The 19,239-nt window shown below is 34.8% G+C and overlaps 1 protein-coding gene across 2 annotated transcripts; it reads left to right on the plus strand.

Annotated features, from left to right (window-relative positions):
* The first annotated feature begins 4,805 nt into the window (after positions 1-4,805).
* Positions 4,806-19,235, plus strand: LOC137393543 (uncharacterized protein KIAA0930-like). Of its 2 annotated transcripts, none has more exons than XM_068080138.1 (10): positions 4,806-5,269; positions 5,661-5,848; positions 7,625-7,735; positions 9,315-9,392; positions 9,488-9,589; positions 10,686-10,826; positions 11,393-11,504; positions 14,771-14,970; positions 16,110-16,275; positions 18,484-19,235. In XM_068080138.1, the coding sequence occupies exons 1-10, from the start codon at positions 5,068-5,070 to the stop codon at positions 18,669-18,671; spliced, it is 1,488 nt and encodes a 495-aa protein (XP_067936239.1). In that variant the 5' UTR covers positions 4,806-5,067; the 3' UTR covers positions 18,672-19,235. The 2 variants fall into 2 exon arrangements, with proteins under 2 accessions (XP_067936239.1, XP_067936238.1); XM_068080137.1 differs by having other exon boundaries at positions 4,806-5,284; positions 18,484-19,234.
* Positions 19,236-19,239: the final 4 nt, after the last annotated feature.

The following is a 19,239-nucleotide window of genomic DNA, read 5'->3' on the forward strand; positions in this document are numbered from 1 at the left end:
TCAGTCGGAACAGCTAATCAGAGCCGTAGACCAACATTTACCTCATGTTGTAGTACGGGGGTATTAAATAACCCCGATATCAATTAGGTTTGTTGTCAGTTTCCTGTCTCATCGAGCGACCGCCGGCGTTTGGAGTAATGATCGAAAACTTTAATTTACTAATTATACCGATTTCCAAAGCTAGCTGTCATGGATTACATAATTCAATATAATCAACTACTACATTATATTAGATAAAAGGCTGTTCAACGCACTAACACGTTCAACACTGCATCTTCATGGCAAGTCTGACCCTACAAGTGAAGCCGACGCCAGATACAGGTTGTTCTCATCAAGGACATCTTATGAAAAAAAACCTTCCACCAAGAGGGTTCTCTCCGTCGGCATTTAATGAGGGTCAATTAATAAGCAACAATACAGCAGTGGAAAATTCAACCATTAATGGTGCCCCCAGATTCCACAAACCATGTCTGGAGTAAAGATGATGATGAGATTTCTGGGCAATGCTTTCCTGATGAGCAAAGCGCTATTCCTAGGCAGCTTGTCCAATGAACCAGTTGCTCATGCAAAAAAAAAGAGTTTGCAAGTCTATGCGGCTGTGTAGAGTGCAGTAATGAAATGACTGATGAGATTGAGGATGGTAATCAATTAGACGGTGATGATGAGCTTTAAGATTATAATTATGTAATAGTTTTATTAAATACTTTGCAATATGCTTTCTAGAAACAATTAACAGTTTTTGATGTATCATGATAAACAGACTATGTATTTTGGTAAACATGCTATATAATAATCATACTAGTCTTCATAAGTCTTCATAGTCTTCATACTAGTCATCATAAGTACTAAGATACCCATACAAAGACATGATATTAATTAATCATCCAGAAAGTTGGTTGTCATCGAACATACTGCACCACACATTCCATCATACTGGTTACATTCAACATTTCAACCATACATGGTTTCAAAATACTGCATGGTTTTAACATGCTACCAGTACAATAAATCTAAAGCTAAGCCAGAAATTTCGCATATTGATGTCAGTTAAATAAAAAAGAAATAATTTTAATAATAATAATTTCATTTAAAAGATTAAGTTTACATTAGATTTGTTAGTTAGTCTGCGTCACAACCAGTGTACCCAATGAGGTATACAGTATAGCCTGTCAATCAGTAGTTGTACAGGTATCAATGTAACGAGTATGAAGAGGGTTTCTGGCAGATCAGTGGCTAAGGTGATGGCAAGAACTGTTTGTCATATCAAGTCCCTGGCGGCCGACTACAATGTAAAGAATCGCATCCATTAGAGACAATGAGTTCAAAATACAAAATGATCATATAGACATATAAGAGCTGACATACATTTATGGTGCGATATTTATCGATCATAACCTACCTGAAAAACGATCTATCAAAGAATGTAGCAATAAATTTAAAACTTGAAAATAGGAAGAGCTACAATACTGATTTGAACGTGTACGCAATGTGCATAGCCCTACATAAAAGTAATAGATGTACCCCTTTAGCTTTAACCACAACAATAATTAGTTAACTCATACATCGCATACTTCTGTAAGGTAATAATTGATATGTGAGTGCTATAACAATACAATATAATACAATTGATTAAAATACAACAAAATATGCATTAATATATATAATATGACACAACATAATGCAACATATCAGTCCTATAGCACAATTCAAATCAGTTCAATACAACATAATACAGCTATTATAATACAATACACTAGAATATAGTGTAATAACACAATAATACAGTACTGATAAGTTCTGCATGACACAATATAGTAACTTAAAACTAACCAAACCATCAGTTAAATAACAATCATACATTTGCATAAAGGTACTACACTTTGTGTTGATATTGGTTTGACGTTTCAAAGAGCAATACAGTCTCCAATTTTGTAAATAGGCGAGCTAAGTCTTAATAAAAATCAACAGAGGCATTCTATATTACAAATAGTCTAGTATTACTGGTTTATTAAAAAAATACCCAATCTAGGTATTCTAGTATAAGTAAGTATAAGTAATATAAGTAGCTTATAATGTTATGTAGTGCTACCGTTTTAGCCTAAAAATTAAACAAATTGAGTTAAGCTATTGAGTGTATGAAACAGTGAGTGTCTGAAGACACAGCAACAATACCTACGACAGAGATTAGTTTATTGTATAGTTTGTAACCAATATGTAAAATCTGGACTGAGAAGTTTGACTTGAGAGTTTGATTCATTATAATCAACACCTATCACTCATTGATCCAACTGACTACAGTACACAGTGAAGGAAACGCAAGATTTTCAATAAAGCAATGCATTTAATCTTTGATTAATTATTCATAAATATTAAGTAAATGAGTTTGCTATCATCTCACCTTATTTTTTCAGGGGTTTGAGATTCTTTGCAACTTGTGAAGCTCTTTGTTATTTCGACTCACTAGCAATCTTCCTCAAGCATTCAGTGTGGCATTTACATACGACTGACACTGCGAGCTGCGATCTGACTGTTTGTAGATGGTGCTCTACATCTCATAAAAACTTTGGATTATCGCTTTTTTCCGTTAGTAAAACTTTGTTGACTTCTTAGCATGTAAAACCAGATTATAATGAATTATGTAACTGATAATAGCTAGCTGTGGTAATCAATTTAAATAGAAGATACTAAGTTTGCGCTACTACTAACCAACGTACACGGCAGTTTCTAACACGGAACAGCGGAAACAGACTAAGGGCACAAATGTTATCGGTGAATGCAAATACGCCCCGTATTAAACAAATGCATAGATTTATGTTTACCTAGCTGATTGGCTGATTTGGCTAATTGCGCATGGCGCAAGGGAAATCTCATTTATGCATTTCTACCCATCTTTTAATGGCAAATAATCACTGCTTGACAAGAATAATTCCGGTAGGTATAATAAAAAAGTTAGGAGATGTTTTATTCTATCCATTAAATCTAAGATTCGTTATACCCCATTGTCGTGCCACCTTGGCAAAAAACGACACAAAAATTCCCTGTGGCCACCAGACTATATGTATGTACTGTAAAACTAAAGCTAATAGCGAATTATTAGAATTATACTGTGCCGAGTTTGCAACTCGAGTTGTACAACTCGAGTTGCACAACTCGAGTTGTACAACTCGAGTTTGTAAATATAACTCGAGTTGTACAACTCGAGTTGCACAACTCGAGTTGTGCAACTCGAGTTGCAAACTCGGCACAGTATAATTCTAATAATTCGCTGTTAGCTCTAGTTTTACAGTACATACAGTTTAATTTCTATTAGCTAACGGGTGCCTATTGATATACCATTGTTAATATAACCAGATCTACGGTTATTCTACCGTAATACCACTATATTGCACCTTACTTTTGAAAAGTCGTGTTGCGCGTTCACAACTCGAGTTGTGCAACTCGAGTTGATCAACTCGAGTTGCGAACACGCAACGCGAGGCACTGTAAGGCGCCATACATAAATGTATTCATACCTGCCAACTCCACGCATTGGGCGTGAGACTCACGCAATTAGCCCAAAGAAAAAATGGAAAGGCGTGAGATTTTTGCCCCAATTTCCACGATTTTATATATACTATCATTGATACATCAATTGCCCTAAAACCAAATCTCAAGCATTGCCCCACTCTTGGGTTGGCAAGCCTGAATGTATTGTTAGCGATTCTTGCAAAAAATACAAATTCTACTTTTACAGTTGCAGTTAAGCTACACCAACAGCCTATATTTCAAACAACTAGAAAAGTTACAAAATAAGGCTGTGAAATTCATCTTTGATTTACGAGGGCAAGTTAGCTACACTGCTATAAAGGAGAGTAGTAATATACAATTGCTAAAAGATAGACGAAAGGAATTAAGAGTGAATTTGTTTTGCAAAGCTACAGCCAGTGGGGTGATTAAAGATACATATAAGCAAGAGCCCGAACAAATCTATAATACTCGTCAAGAGGGAGGGTTGTATGTACCATCAATAAAAACCAAAGCTTATTTTAATTCTTTCTGGCCTAGAACCACTCGAGAAATCAGAGATGGAATTTGATAATTTCGGCACACCCTTTTTGGCAACTTTTGGCCCGGGGACATTGTAATCAATGTTGTATTTATATCATTGTAAATATTTTGTATATGGCATTTGATTCATTAATTCATTTTCTTTTTTTTTTTTTTTTTGATTCACATAGCAGTATTAGAAATAGATATTATATGATGTAAATATGAAATATCGAAGGAATATTGTTGCAATACTCTTTAGATACAAATACAAGCCGAAAGCAAAATTAAAAACACTGAAAAAAGGGAAGAAGGGGAAGAGAGAGGAAAGAAAGGAGGAAGGGAATGGAAAATTTTTGCTGGTATACTGTTTAAAATAAAGAGTTCCCACGTATTTTGCCTCCTGCGTGAGGCTTTCAGTGGGAAAAACCCGATCCGATCCGATATTTAAAAATAAAATAAAAAAGTAGCAAAGCGCAACGCTTTTGCAGCTTCTATTAATATTGTTTCATTCATAAACGAATGGCTCAGCGATAACGATTTTGTTAATGAGGTTAAATACTAGAAAATGGAATCGTTGCAAATTTCTTTTTTGTCACAGTATCGATCCAGCCGTGGATTGGTTTATGGCGATTGGTTTTGTGTCAGTAGTAATTCGTGACAAGGCCCCGCGTTTCTGATGATCGCCGATGACAAGCTATCTCCATTTAACGGAAGCTAGTCTGTGCTAAATCTATACTACATGTACATTAACTGACAAGAGTGTATTTAATCGTCTTCTGAAATGCCAATGGCCTTGGTTCGGAAAACATTTTCATACCGTAAAATAACTATACTGAAGTTTTAAATTAGGCACGTGGAGCGTTTCTTTGTAATTTGTTTTCGTTAGCTTTCAATCCGTGATTCAAGTAATAAAGAATAATATAAACGTGTCAATGATGCTTTTTCAAAGAGGCATATGTTGTTTTACTTATACTAAAGCACTTCACAGATGCGTTGGAAGACTTCAATAGCTCTTCAGTTAACATAATTGAGCAAACAATGATGAATACTGAACAACCGCAAGATCTAAATTATGTTTCCGGCCGACAGCATAACTTACCCAATGGTCAGCTAAGACAGAGTGGTCTGCCAACACACGATGACACCTTACTTGCTACTAACCAAAGGAAATATACAAGATCATCATCTATCCAACGGATGCTTGAAACCATAATTGTTGAACGTAACAAAGGCAAACAAGGTCAGCAAGAAGAAAGTAAGATAACATATTAATAACTTTTGTTGACATAGTCGGATAACAGTCGACTTCGGCTCTTCTGGTGTCAGTTGTGTCCGTGATACTAAATTGCAACTCTAAGAAGGTTGTGCTATATCACAGTGTTTGGTTTCAGGTTACTACTTCCAACTTGTATTAAATGAGTGTGTGTAGCAATTTTAATGTTGCTGGGTGTAAAGTGCTGCTACAATTTGTGGTGCTAACAGTTGCTCTACAGTGTGGTGTATTGGTCTCTGTGAGTTTTAAGGTCGTTGCCTCACTTGAGGTACCATGTAAAGTGCTGCTGCAAGTTGATTGCATGCGTGTCACAGAACACTGGGCGTTTCTTCTAATAAAAGTATTCATATTGTTGTAGATGAGGATTATGTCTTAGTTCACTGTTCTGCTGAAGCATTTTGGACTTCAATATTTTCCAAATATTTTCTATCACAGTCAGTTCACGAAACAGAGAGTGATAGCCGAGATGACTTATTATTTTTTGTGCGAAATTGTAACACAGCAGTACAGACGAGGTATGGCAGTTCTTCCAACCTTTATGATCAGGTTAGTTTTAAGCTTCCTCGTTAATTATAAACTTTTATGTTTTGATCAGTTATAACTATTTGATCTTATCCCACAGCCAAACACGAGCGAAGCGAGTGTTTGGGAGTTTTACGATAAATGCAAATGCGCACACAAGTTCCGAAAATTATTCATCAACGCTGTACCCAAAATCTTGTACCGAAATCTCGTCAACAAATTTAACCATTTTTGTTTGGAGTCGTTTAAGTATAATAACGATACAAAACACATATAAACCTATTTAAATATGTGACAAAGCTTTTGGAAATTCTCGACAATATCCTAAAACTTACCCATCTGATCGGATAATACATAACTAGACAGATTAATTTGGCCTAAAATCGCCATTAAAACCTGACAAGCCTTTTTTAATCAAAATTAAGACCGGCCAACGAAATGCCAATAAAGCCGTGTGACAAAGAGTAGAACCATCAAGTCGTGCGCATTTCACGAGAAAGACGTGCACATTTCACCAGTCTATGGCATTTTCCAATTGCCGAAGGTTTCTGTAATTAACGTAGAAGTACTGAAAAGTAATCGTTTCTTTTTTGCCGATTTTAAAGTTAACTCTGACATTTTGAACCCTTATAATGAGTACTTTGGTATTCCAACTGATGTCCAAAGCAGTGAAAGTGAAGGAAATGGCGAGGATATTTTTCTAACGATTCTTATAAGATTATTACAATATTTAATTATAAGAATAATTATTCGATTTTGTAAGATTATGATAAGATTTAATTATATATATGAATATATTAATTAATATTCATATATATAATTAAATCTTATTATTATAAGATTTAATTATATATCTGAATATAAAAGAATAATCATTCGAATTTACAAGATCGAAGTATATAGTGACCGATGGTGGGCAATATGTTACTGTTATTATTTTTCTAAAGATTTTGTTGATGATACTACGGCTGCGCCCAATATCGCTGTACTGCCAAGCCGTTTTTATTATCTGCAAAATTAAGTTATAGGCCTACATTTTCTTATAGATATACAGCTATTTCTATGACAACCAACTAAAATCTGTTTAGATTTTTAAATTCAGCATAATCTTTTGCATTTAAATACCAAAATCTAGATAAATATTACAACTTCTTGATATTGGTTGCTATGACGTTTTGAAATGTAAACAAAATTATGCATTGGTTTTTGTTTCTCAAACTTTAACGCCAGTTTTCTCAGAGCTATGTTTTCGCACTAATGGTAAACATGCATTCAGTTTATTGACCATAAAATTTGCTGTAATTAAGCTGGAATCAAATTTTTTTGCAAAATAACTGAGAATTTTCTCCTTCTGCTAGTGTAGATAACTCAAAATCTCACACACCCGACTTAATCATGGTTTCTGTGATCACGACCCATTTTTTCACTCTGGTTACAGATCGCTGTCAAAACTATTCTACATTCAACACAACCAACTTCCAAACTGTGTAAATTACACAGCAGCTTGCCATTTTACTTCTAATATTGCATTTCTCCTATTGCAGGGGAGAGATATAAACATATAATCTTTTCCTTTCATTATTGCTGTTTGTTGTACATAATAACACCCAGTACATTGCAGCTACCATTACAGCTCCGCTATTGCACTGCAGCGCCATTTGACTGCTAATATTGCATTTCTCAACCAGCAGTACCCTTTCTTTTTTCCAATATCGCTTTGGTCGTGGGCTGTATGACAGGGGAATTTCTAGTTGAGTTTCTAGTTGAAATTTCTAATTTCTATTTTGTCACTTTTAACAGCAAAAGGATGTGGTGCAGGTATTCAGAAAGGACTCCAAGAATTTGCCAAGCCTTGGAGATTTAGGCTATAATTGGGAGGAGACTGTCTATCTCAACCTCATACTTCAACAGGTACATTTTTAAACATCTGATTGACTTTGCTTTTGATTATGTACATACTTGTAACATAAGCTCCTCAACAGTCATAAAGTTGTAGGCATGGGTTTACAAATTGTAAGAATAACATTGCATGGGAGTTGTGAGCTTGGACTTTCTTGCAAAACATTTTCCAGGTTTTTTAAAACTTGATTCGCCCCACACTGTTTGCGCTAAGATGTTTCACATGCTAACTAGAACAAAGCTCAAACTGCAAGTGGTAATACTAAAGCAGCTCATACAGGAATGTAGCCTGCATGGCAGCCTGCTGGTCACTCTTGCATATCAGAAAACAGCTCAATAGAAATATATCATTGTTCAAAAAAAATTGTTTTGTAAGTAAAAGGCAAATGGCTTTTCAAAGTGCCGTTGAAGCTTGAGCTCAAGTAATTTTCAGTTTAGACTGAGTTACACTAAATATTTTATTCCACTCCTCCGCACATGAGCATACCCATCAATATGGTGCCAATACTTTCGCTTGTGTGTCTCTGACGGCAAAGTAACTATAAAAAACCTCTTTTTATTGATTATTACTTTATTCATTGTACTTTCTACTTATAATTTAAATTTGGATTTCTTTTTCGTACTTTATAAAGTGAATTTGTGTTAACGTTATGTGTACAGTATTTATGAGATAGTTGTTGTAGGAATGATTAAAATAAATTATGAATTGCCATGCATTTTTATAAAAATCTTCTCCAGCATACAATGTTTACATATGAAGCAGATTTTTGACTTAACTGAATATAAAGGGTTGACTGTAATTAGCTGAATATAAAGGTTTGACTGTAATTGGCTGAATATAAAGGTTTGCCTGTAATTAGCTCAATATAAAGGTTTGACTGTAATTAGCTGAATATAAAGGTCTGACTGTATTAAGCTGAAAAGCAACAAATGATATCTTCTCTAATTCTAATACTTATAGACATTGGTATAAAGGGATAACTCCTATATCTATAAACATGGTATGGATAACTATAACACTTATAAACACTGGTATGATGGTAGAGCTTCTATATTTATAAACATGGTATAAAAGGATAACTCATATATTCATAAACATGGTATGAAGGAATATCTATAACACTTATAAACATTTGTATGATGGGATAACTCCTATATTTATAAACATGGTATGAAGGAATAACTATAACACTTATAAACATTTGTATGATGGGATAACTCCTATATTTATAAACATGGTATGAAGGAATAACTATAACACTTATAATCTTTGGCATGAAGAGATTACTCCAACACTTATATGAACATTGGCATGAAGGGATAACTCAATACTCATAAATATTGCTGTGAAAAGATAGTATGACAATCAGCGTATCTTTCTCCAACAATTGAACCATTCGTATATAATTATTTGTATATAGGCGGTCCTTCACCAATGTTTAGCTTGATCAAAAGCGACTGTTGAAAGGACAAGTGTGGATTGCTACGCTGTGAAGCATATTGAGACAGACTAGTTTAGGTTTTCAGTAAGCTAGTTTGGTTAAGTTTGTTATTCATTTTTTATTATAGATTTATCATTTTAATTTTGTAGTTTGAATACTCGCTGACATGTGCAGTCTGCTCACGTACTGGTGACCAAGAACTCCAGATACTCAAAAAATCCACTCAGGTAAAATCTTGGTTAACCTCTTCTTTTTTAATGCTGGTCAAGGTCAGTAGTTGATCTTATATTGTACTCACCCTTTGCACCATTTGTATTTGTAGAAAGTCTATGCTTCCCCTAGTCAAAGGTCAATGGAGTCAAAAGGAACTGGAGAGTCTCTCGCATACCCCAATATTTACTTCACTGTAGATAATTTCGAAGAGGTATAATTTTAATATTTTTGTATGTTATGCAAGCTGAAATACCTGTTGTCGCTTGTTCTCGCTCCATCTCTTTCCATTCCTATGCGCCTATCTATAAATATTTCTCATATGTATGTATTTGTGCCATATTAATATGGCTTAATCGCAGTACTCACACACAATACAGCTTGGTTGATGTATAAATATCCATTTAAATTAAAGGGGATGAAAAACTGTGACCGCAGAGAAAATACAAACGTGTTTGTAACATCTCTAAATATCTTTTAACGAGTTTCACACAGATAAGGAACACTGGAAATGGATCAATAGTAATTGAAATAAGTAAAATTTGATAAAAAAAATTGCTATAAAAATACAATAAGTTATTTAAGTCCAGCTCATGTTTACTTAGAAGAAATTGTTGTACATATGTTTCATTTTTTCTGTATCAACTAGAAATGTTATAAAAAAACTTTGATGACAAAGAGATGAATACATTATTTGTAACACGTCCGTGTTGAGGGAGTTTTATAGAAGTAAACAACTGCGAAACACAAGTAATCAATAAAAATGGCAAAGAATTACCACAATTCATTAATTCCAAATGTACGAGTAAATTTATTACAGTGTAAATAAGGTTCTGAATAAAAAACAAATGATTTAATATTCTAATAAAAATGGTAAAACTGACAATTACACCAAAATTAATAAACAGTGAACAATGCAAATTTCACTAATAAGCTCAATTTTACGAATGTTTATTTAAAACCAACCGGAATGCTATAAATAGAGAAATTTGTTATTTGCATCCATTTCTAAGCAGATTCCTAAGAATTAAAATTGGCGGATAACAGAAATTATTGCTAAAGATATGATATGATTTGACTTCTCTTTCATTAACCAACAAGCTTGCACACTTGTACACGGTGTGAATGAGTGGAACTATATGGTAATTGGCAAAGGTTCTTTTCATTGATCGCATGTAACATTTTTTGATATAGTCGACAATGTTGACATGCCAATTTCAGAATATTACAGATTTAGATTAATACAAATTGTTCATCTCATTGTTTTTCTAATAGTGAATTCCACCGCAGTGAATGACATATTTTTTAAGGTATTTGAGGACATAGTGATAAGGGACAGTGAGATGGTGTGTGTGGAGCTGGTAGCCACAGACAGACATGGTGACTTTCAAGCTGTTATATTCATTGGCTCCATAAGGTACGAAGCTCTACGAAATGTCTTCGATTCCAAGGTGAGTCGCTGAGTTAGTTTTGTACCTGTACAGTTTTGTTTCTATGTGTGTCAAGCGTTAATTTATTTAGAGATTTATTATACAACTACATACATGTAAAAATATGTAATTTAATCTTTTCTGTGTTAGCTATGAATGCCGATGAAACTTCACGTATTCCCCTATTGGCTTCTAGTCTTGTTGGCATCCAACCTTAGTGTCGTTATTTGAACTTTATTGAAAGTCATCTGCCTAAAACACCTTGCATCACAGTAGTGTCTTGTTGAGTATATTTAAGCAAATGTTTACAGTTTTTTCTAAGTTTATCAGAGTCTCACGAATGCATGCTAGTGGTTCATTCAAGATGAAACTTTGTATTTCTATACTCTGGTTTGCTGTTCAGACAGTCTTAAACAATATCATATGGCGACAAACGAGCAAAGTGTTGAGCTAACGATTCTTTGCTCTATCTGTTTATTTCAAATGCAGCCTTACTATCTACTCTCTCTTCTCTTTTTTTTTCTCTCTCTCTCTTCTCTCACCGGTGTTGATGGCTTACATCAGTCATAATATTTTGTGTGTTTTAGCAATCGTCTTTATCTGCTAGAATGAAGCAATCATTTTCTTGGGGTACTCAAAACCAAAAAATCGACACTCGACGAACAGAGTTCATCAGAATGAGAGGTCCTCATGGCAAGGGTAATGTCCTATATGAGTGTCCTATACGAGTGTCCTATACGAGTATCCTATACGAGTGTCCTATACGAGTGTCCTATACGAGTGTCCTATACGAGTATCCTAGACGAGTATCCTAGACGAGTGTCCTGGCAAAGAATGTCTCCAGTCTGCTCTTTACTTGTCACCACGAGTTCCTTTCTTCATGATGAGTTATAGCAGTATTTGGTGATATTGAAAATCTGCTCGACTTTGTTGTATTTTATAGACACTAGAAATAGTTAGAGGATCCTACAATATGTGCTATTGTATTTTGAGGGTACTATGTGCCATGGTAGTTTGAGAGTCCTATGTTCTATGGTATTTTGACGGTCCTATTTGCCACGTTATTTTGAAGGTCCTATGTGCCATGGTATTTTGAGGGTCCTATGTGCCATGGTATTTTGAGGGTCCTATGTGCCATGGTAGTTTGACCGCCCTATGTGCCATGGTACCCTACAGGATAAAAATATTCGTTGGTTATAAAAATTCGCGATTTCGCGAACAGCCAATTTCATGAATTATTAAATTCTGTGAAAAATTAGTTCTATTTTTAATCACGAGGGAGATTAACTACTGCATCAAATTAAAAACTAGCTGCTAGGCTAGTTTTTAATATAAATACTAAATGTAGTTGAGTTTCAAAACATTTTTAAAATCATTGCCTGGGCTTTGAGCTAACACCATTGCCAATGCATCACATTTCTTTACAAAATTATTCAAGGTTGTCACAAGTTATGCAGAATGGCGTCATCGCGAAAATAGCCGCTAGGCAGAAATACTAAACATCACCGAGTTCCAAAACTTCTTTAAAATCATTGCGGGCTTTGAGTTTTATTGCCATTGCATCAAACTTTACAAAATTATTCAAGGTTTTCACAAGTTATTTGGCATGGCTTCGTCATCGCAAAAAATCTCTCCTAGTCTTTTTACATTGAAATCAACTCCATCAATCTCTAATACCAAAGTTGAGGACGATCATGATTCTGATCTGGGCATTATGGTATGTATTTGATTTGCAGTGCAGATACGTTTTTCCATAATTAACTGCATTAGTTAATTTTTTTGTTTAAAAACTGATCGCTTTCATTAAATACTTCAGCTATTGTTTTTGTACTTCCTTAACATCTATTAATATTTTTTCTTTTTTGTGTTTACTGCAGATTGAGAATGAAACAACCTATTCCGATTACGAAAACTAAAGACAAGTAGTAATATTTACCGTGGCAGAAATATTGGCAGAGAAGCAACCAGTCAACCTAGACCCCTTCATCGACAACAACTCCTTGATATCGCTGCAGCAAACATGATTAAATTATATATTTTATTTCATGTATAGATATATTATAATTTATTACAAACTTGAGCGTACAAATAAAATATTTCAAATACAAATAAAATTTTACAAACGATGAATGGAGTAAATATAAACAGTTTAGTCTATATGGCGGTTGTCTAGAGCAATAAAATTAAACTGATACTCTTGATAAGTGAATACTAGCGTGTAATGGCGCTCTCTGACTAGTTATTTTGGTAATAGCAGCCCTATATCGCTGTCACTGTCTTGGGTAGATGTTAAAGGCGATTCTCTCGCCACTACATGGCTGGTAAGGAAGTTATCATCAGAACTCTCCTCGTGGCTTACTATTGCAAAGTTCTGCCGGTTGGCCAGAGATTTGTGCTCGTAAAGGCATTTTTGTTCCTTTTTTTAAAACATATATTCTCCTCGTAAGTAGCTGCAGTCACTTCAACCTCAATTTCCAGCCCTCCCTGAATGATTGGTGATCTTCTAAGAATGACATATACCACCCTTGCGGTCATTGTGCTTGCGTGTATGATGAAAAATCTTTCTCACACTAAAACAAATAATGAAGCGGTAGGGATGGAAAAAATAAATATTGCGTTTTACCGAAGAACCAAAGTAAAATTCAACTAATTTAGTAAATGGTTTAGAAAAAACTCATTACTTACCACAAATTGTTGGTTCATCAAAGGCCTCCAAATCTATGAATATTTGTGAAAACCTCTGAATGCAGCAAAAAATTTATAGCTTAGCACGATCGACCCATAGTTGTAAGCTAAATAGAAAACGAAACACGCAATGCGCGCATGCGTAGAATTAATTCTATTGCTAGACGTAATAGAGTTAACTCTTCATAGAGAGTGACAGTTTTCAGCCGCGAATAAATTAATCCGCGAATATGCATGAAATGGCAATTTTCGCGAAATATAACTCCGCGAATAAATTCATCTTGTAGGGTATTTTGAGAGTCTTATGTACTATGGTAGTTTGAGGACCCTATGTGCCATGGTAGTTTGAGGGTCTTATGTACCATGGTAGTTTGAGGGTCCTATATGCCAACGGTAGTTTGCGAGTCCTATATGCCTTGGTAGTTTGAGGGTCCTATGTGTCATGGTATTTTGAGGGTCCTATGTGCCATGGTAGTGTGCGAGTCCTGTGTGCCATAGTAGTTTGCGAGTCCTATGTGCCATGGTAGTTTGAGGGTCCTATGTGTCATGGTATTTTGAGGGCCCTATGTGCCATGCCAGTGTGCAAGTCCTATGTGCCATGGTAGTTGAGGGTCCTATGTGTCATGGTATTTTGAGGGTCCTATGTGCTATGGTATTTTCAGTGGAAGATGAAAAAGGTATTATTGCTAGGCGTTGTTACCTTCTATCGAGTGAATTAGTTAATTGTGTTTATACAACTATAATATGTTTAAAGTATGTTTTATATCCAGAATAGATATTTATTCATGAGTTATTAATACTACTGAGCTGTTATACTATCTGTATCCATTCTTTGGAGGCAGCTTGCTTGTAAATATCTGTGAGTAAATGTTATGCATGTACGATCCGTAGCTACACTGTAATTTGTTGTTGGTATTAACTTTGCACTTTGCGAGCTATCACCAGCTCTTGAGTTGTCAGGTTTTTTTGTAGCTCTCGCTAAATAGTTCATGATGACACGGCAGGAAACCTGAGGAGTATTTCTGCTAGTTAGAATGTATAAACTAACTTGCAAGTTTATATTAGACTCACTACGAGATTATTTTGTTACGGAAAGCTTCAAATATAAAAATGTATTTATGGTTCATAACAACCCTTGGAGGTCCCTTGGCAATCTGTATGTTTCTTATCCTAGATGGGAAACTATTCATCTCTGTAATTGATGATCAGAAATATGGCAGCTGCTTATGAAATACTTTCTCTAGTGTCACTTTTGAAGAGCATTCCCTTATTGACTCTAGGTCATGCAGAAATGGCAATCAGTAGGCAAAAAGGTGTACCAGATACTCCCTTGGCTACACCACTCACAACTCCTAGAGCCACTCCTCGAGCTACTCCGTTGACTACACCAGATATTACGCCTTGTCCAAGTCCTGATCGAGAAAAGCCCCCACCATTTCCTGACAGTAGCTCTGATGCAAGTTGTCCGAATAACCAGCAGGTGAGAAGAGAAAATCTGGATCACTTGGGAACATCTAGGGCGCTCTTACATTCCCTATGCACGGCCCAAAGAAATCTCGGAAAAATTGTTAATGGCACGCTTCAGATACTGTGTTGTTGACATAAATAAAAAGAACTTCTATTTACGAATATGTTACCTCGATAAGTTACCTCGAATATGTTTGCCTCGAAAAAAGTGTGCGAGCAACATTTGTGACAAGTCATTGTTTAAAAATTATCAGCTGACTGGAAATTCCAGATAAGTATGAGATTATTACTGCTGTTGCAGCTACTAGCACTTTGGCTTCACGCACTACTATCAGAAAACGTATATGAAATTTTGTCAATAAATTTTTCCCCTTCTGATTCAGGTATGTTTTAAATTGTCAACGTCGTTGTATGCAGTTTCAGTTTACTTGCCAATGTCCCTAAGCTCGACTATATAGTTATTATCGTGAACAGTTTCTTTTCAAGTCTTAGATTTTTCATGAGTTCAAAAATGTGATATGAGTTGCAAAATGCACCTGAATAGCTACCAAGTTTAGAACCATTAAATAGTTCTGAAAACCTAAACAAATCCTGTCAATGAGCTCCATAGTTACGGTCACTTTGGCCTATGAAGAGACAACATCAACTAATTCTTTGTTATGTTGTTAATTGTTATTGATCGTTGCAAGTATTACTCAGCAGCTATCTTGTTTACAAATTTGATGATATTCCATCCATTTAGAAACCCAGAAAGAAGCTTAGAAAGAAGCACAGCCTAATCGTCATCACTTTTATACTCTCTGGTATTTGCGTGGTTATTGTTTGTTGCCTTTGTCAACTCTGGTAAACTCCACTAGCATCAAAATAATGTCTATCTGGCGACAGATCAGATAGCACACACACCTAAAGATGCAAACGTCATCGGGTCAATGTGTTTCCTCCGATGACATTACTGGGGGTACGTCATACGGAGTCGTCATTTTAAATTTTGAATGACTAAGCTTATCGATCCCAATGTTATTCAAAGCGTCCAATTGTAATAGTTTTGGGAGATGTAGTTTTTTTGTTCAATTGCATAATTTACATTTTAAAAAACCAGCTGATTCATTGATTCAAAATTACATTGATTTGCCATTAATTTTCCGTTTTTAGAACACATACCACGCGGAGAAACGGCGCTATAGTGAAATAACTCCTGGTTCCAAAAGTTCCTTTAAGTGGGCACTCGGTGGTCTCAGCAAGTCTCAGTCAGCCACGGATCAGGTGGGCCTCTGTTCTAATGATACGGGTGAAGTCGAAGCCAAGAGTATAAGTGAAGGTATGCACTTACTTTAGTTTATTACCCTTTTCTATATATTCGTAGTACTTTCACAATTGTACAGTTAAGAAAATCAAGTGTGGCGTAGTTCTCCATAGCTTACTGCTTGTAAGTAGAAATGCTCTATTTTGATAAGGTTACCTTTTCGGTAAGTAAGTATAGGAATAAATGTTGTGTTTGTAACCAATCTTCCAGAGAATCTAGTGAAAATTTTTTGGAAACAAGATGTGCCTGACCTGGAAAGATATATTATGACAGTGAATACATATTTTAGTTTTCTTTTGTAAAATAAAACTAGCTTCTGACCAAATTCAGGCATAGCCTGAATCATAACTTCTGGGAAGACGTAAGAGAACATGGATCCGTTTTCTTAAGCTTTTTCTGAAAAACAAATCATTGCTCCTGATGTGTACATTGAGTGTTCAATGCCTAGCTTGCTCATGTACTTCCCCACCATCTGTATAGCAGCTTGTTTGAGCGCTGTAATATTCCAGCTATGGACACCCCGCAATGTGTTAGAAATGTTTACAGGGCCATAACCAACGCTATTATTGCAAAGAATTTATGAATGGAACATTACTAGAAGCCCCTGATTCTTTTGTTATATAATAAAATTGATCATTGAAATTAGGCATTGACCTATGAATAATTGAGGATCAGGAAAGAAGTCACACTTAGCAATTGAAAGTGAGAATGAAATGCTGAAATCAACAATGTAAATTTATTTTGTTCTGTCAAAAATATTAAATAGATTTAATGTTACTGGTTTAATTTTACTCCAGTGTTGTATGCTAGTTGGTGGTAAGTTGAATATTTGAAATAGATCTCTTTGTTGTGATTGCAGTGGGTTTTCATTTATTTTGAACAAATGAAAAATTGATTTCAGATTTGATTTAACAAGAATGAAGTAGTTGATTTAAAAAAGATTTAGAATTTGAATTTATTAAACAAATCAAATTATTAACAGACATTTTCCCATTCAATCTTTTAGTGGGTAATTGATCAGTTATAAAACAGAAATATGTGTTATGCAAGTAACTTAGCCATTATAGTGAAATTTTCATTGAAGGCAGTTTGGGTAATATGACGCTGGTATTGAACACCCAGCCTAATGTTAGTTACAGTGCTCTGTCAATGACACTTTTGGATGCTTAGCTGAAGAAAATCAATTGCAAAATGGCCGGCAGTAATAGTATGGAGGTTGTCTTTTAATTTAATCGTTTTATCTCCTTACCTTTCAGTTCTTTGGACATTTTCATTTTTACATGACAGCTCTCTGGTAAATTTGTGATTTGCATCTATTGATTTCATAATTGCAGAAGTAATATCGGAATATGCGTAATCATCATATAATAATCTCTGGATGAATATTATAATAATCTCTGGATTGTTATTATAGGATGTCTAATGGTTTTTAGGATTACCATATTTACAATGGTAAAACCACATTATTGATGATACACTTCTTAGCGCTGATACAATAAAATAGGATAATTGCTGTCTAGGCTTACGACATCTGCTCCAGTAGAAAAGTTTTTTAGAAAAGCTGATTTAAATGGGTCCATGGTGAAAGTATCAGATTCCAACTTTTAAAAATTTCAGTGTCTAAAATATTGTGGCAATAAGTGAGTGGTAAAATGAGTTGGAATATTTCTGCGTACTGTTATTCTTGTGTAAATATATTAAATATATCCAACACATTGATGAATACAATGTAAGGAAAGAAACACGCATCAGTTTTATATTTAGTGATTTTAGAACGTTGTGTGTGTTTGCTTATTTTCTAGATTTTTTTCTTATTTTCTACATTAAAAAACAAAACTCATTCTCATATTTTCATAAAATTACAAGGTTGAACTGTTCCGTCATTCATTGGCTATTCATCTTAGTTTTTCATTTTTCAAGAATGTCTCATTCAAGGCATGTATGTATCTTTCTTTAATACATGTACTTGGTATTGGTTGATCTCTCATGCCCCTCTGCTTATGCCTGGATCCCAACTTCTTTGTTATACATTATAAAAAGTAGCTTTGTTATAAAATGCGTAGAAAATTATTTTTTATGTACTGGTTTTTGTACTCTAAAATGACAATTATACTCAACATTGGTGGCTGCTTTTGCCCTCTGTTGATTTCCTAGATGAAATGCACCATTTGCTAGCTCTACCAAGCGGGTAAATGATCTCTTAAAGCTCTCTTGATTTTATAGAGCTTCACCAACATCCTGGTACAGGTTTATTTGGTCGCTCTTTGGGCCAGGCGTGGCATTGGTTTAAGGAGCAACGTCGAGCCGCTTCAATTGGCCTAAACACAAGATTGACATATGTGACACTACCATGGCACAGAATCATTGGGGATGTCCTTGACAAGAGGCAAAGCCCCGTTTTATCATTCTAGCGTAGTCAATCTTTTTTGAAGCACAGATGGCTCTCCTCTAGTCCCCAAAATTATTAGATCTCATGCCGGTGGGCATATTTCATAATTCTTAATTTTATCGTTCTGCTTTATTATTCTAGTCTACACGAATTTAGACAATCAAATTCCAGTAACTTTGCCAATTCACTACTACTAAAGCCATATAAGACCTACATACCATCTATTATCTTGTAGTTGATTTGCAAGCCAGTGTTGTACTCCTATTATGCATATACAGTTGGTGATATCATCGTTTTTGGTAAATGTTTTGTCATAATATATACTTTGATATTCTAGTTTTATGGTCATTTAGTATTGTTATCAGGAATTTTTGAATATCACAGAAATCATTGTATTGTGACCTCATATTTGTGCATTGGATATTGTTTGCATAGTGAATTATAATTAATTGGTCTCATATAGCAAATATAAATCCCAAAACATATCTGTATCAAATTATTGTAAAGTCAACGCGAGTCATCCATCATAGAAATTCATAGCTTATAAATGCATCTATAACACACTCCGCTTCATAAAATGAATGAGAAAT

Source organism: Watersipora subatra, chromosome 4 (genome assembly GCF_963576615.1).
Source record: "Watersipora subatra chromosome 4, tzWatSuba1.1, whole genome shotgun sequence".
In the NCBI taxonomy this organism is placed as follows: domain Eukaryota; kingdom Metazoa; phylum Bryozoa; class Gymnolaemata; order Cheilostomatida; family Watersiporidae; genus Watersipora; species Watersipora subatra.

Bases quoted from the DNA above. Each gene is read 5' to 3' on its own strand.
- LOC137393543 (XM_068080137.1), top strand. From the start codon at position 5,068: ATGATGAATACTGAACAACCGCAAGATCTAAATTATGTTTCCGGCCGA. The intron at 11,505-14,770 runs GTAATGTCCTAT...TATTGACTCTAG, and splicing joins GAGAGGTCCTCATGGCAAGG to GTCATGCAGAAATGGCAATC. The intron at 16,276-18,483 runs GTATGCACTTAC...TTGATTTTATAG, and splicing joins AGCCAAGAGTATAAGTGAAG to AGCTTCACCAACATCCTGGT.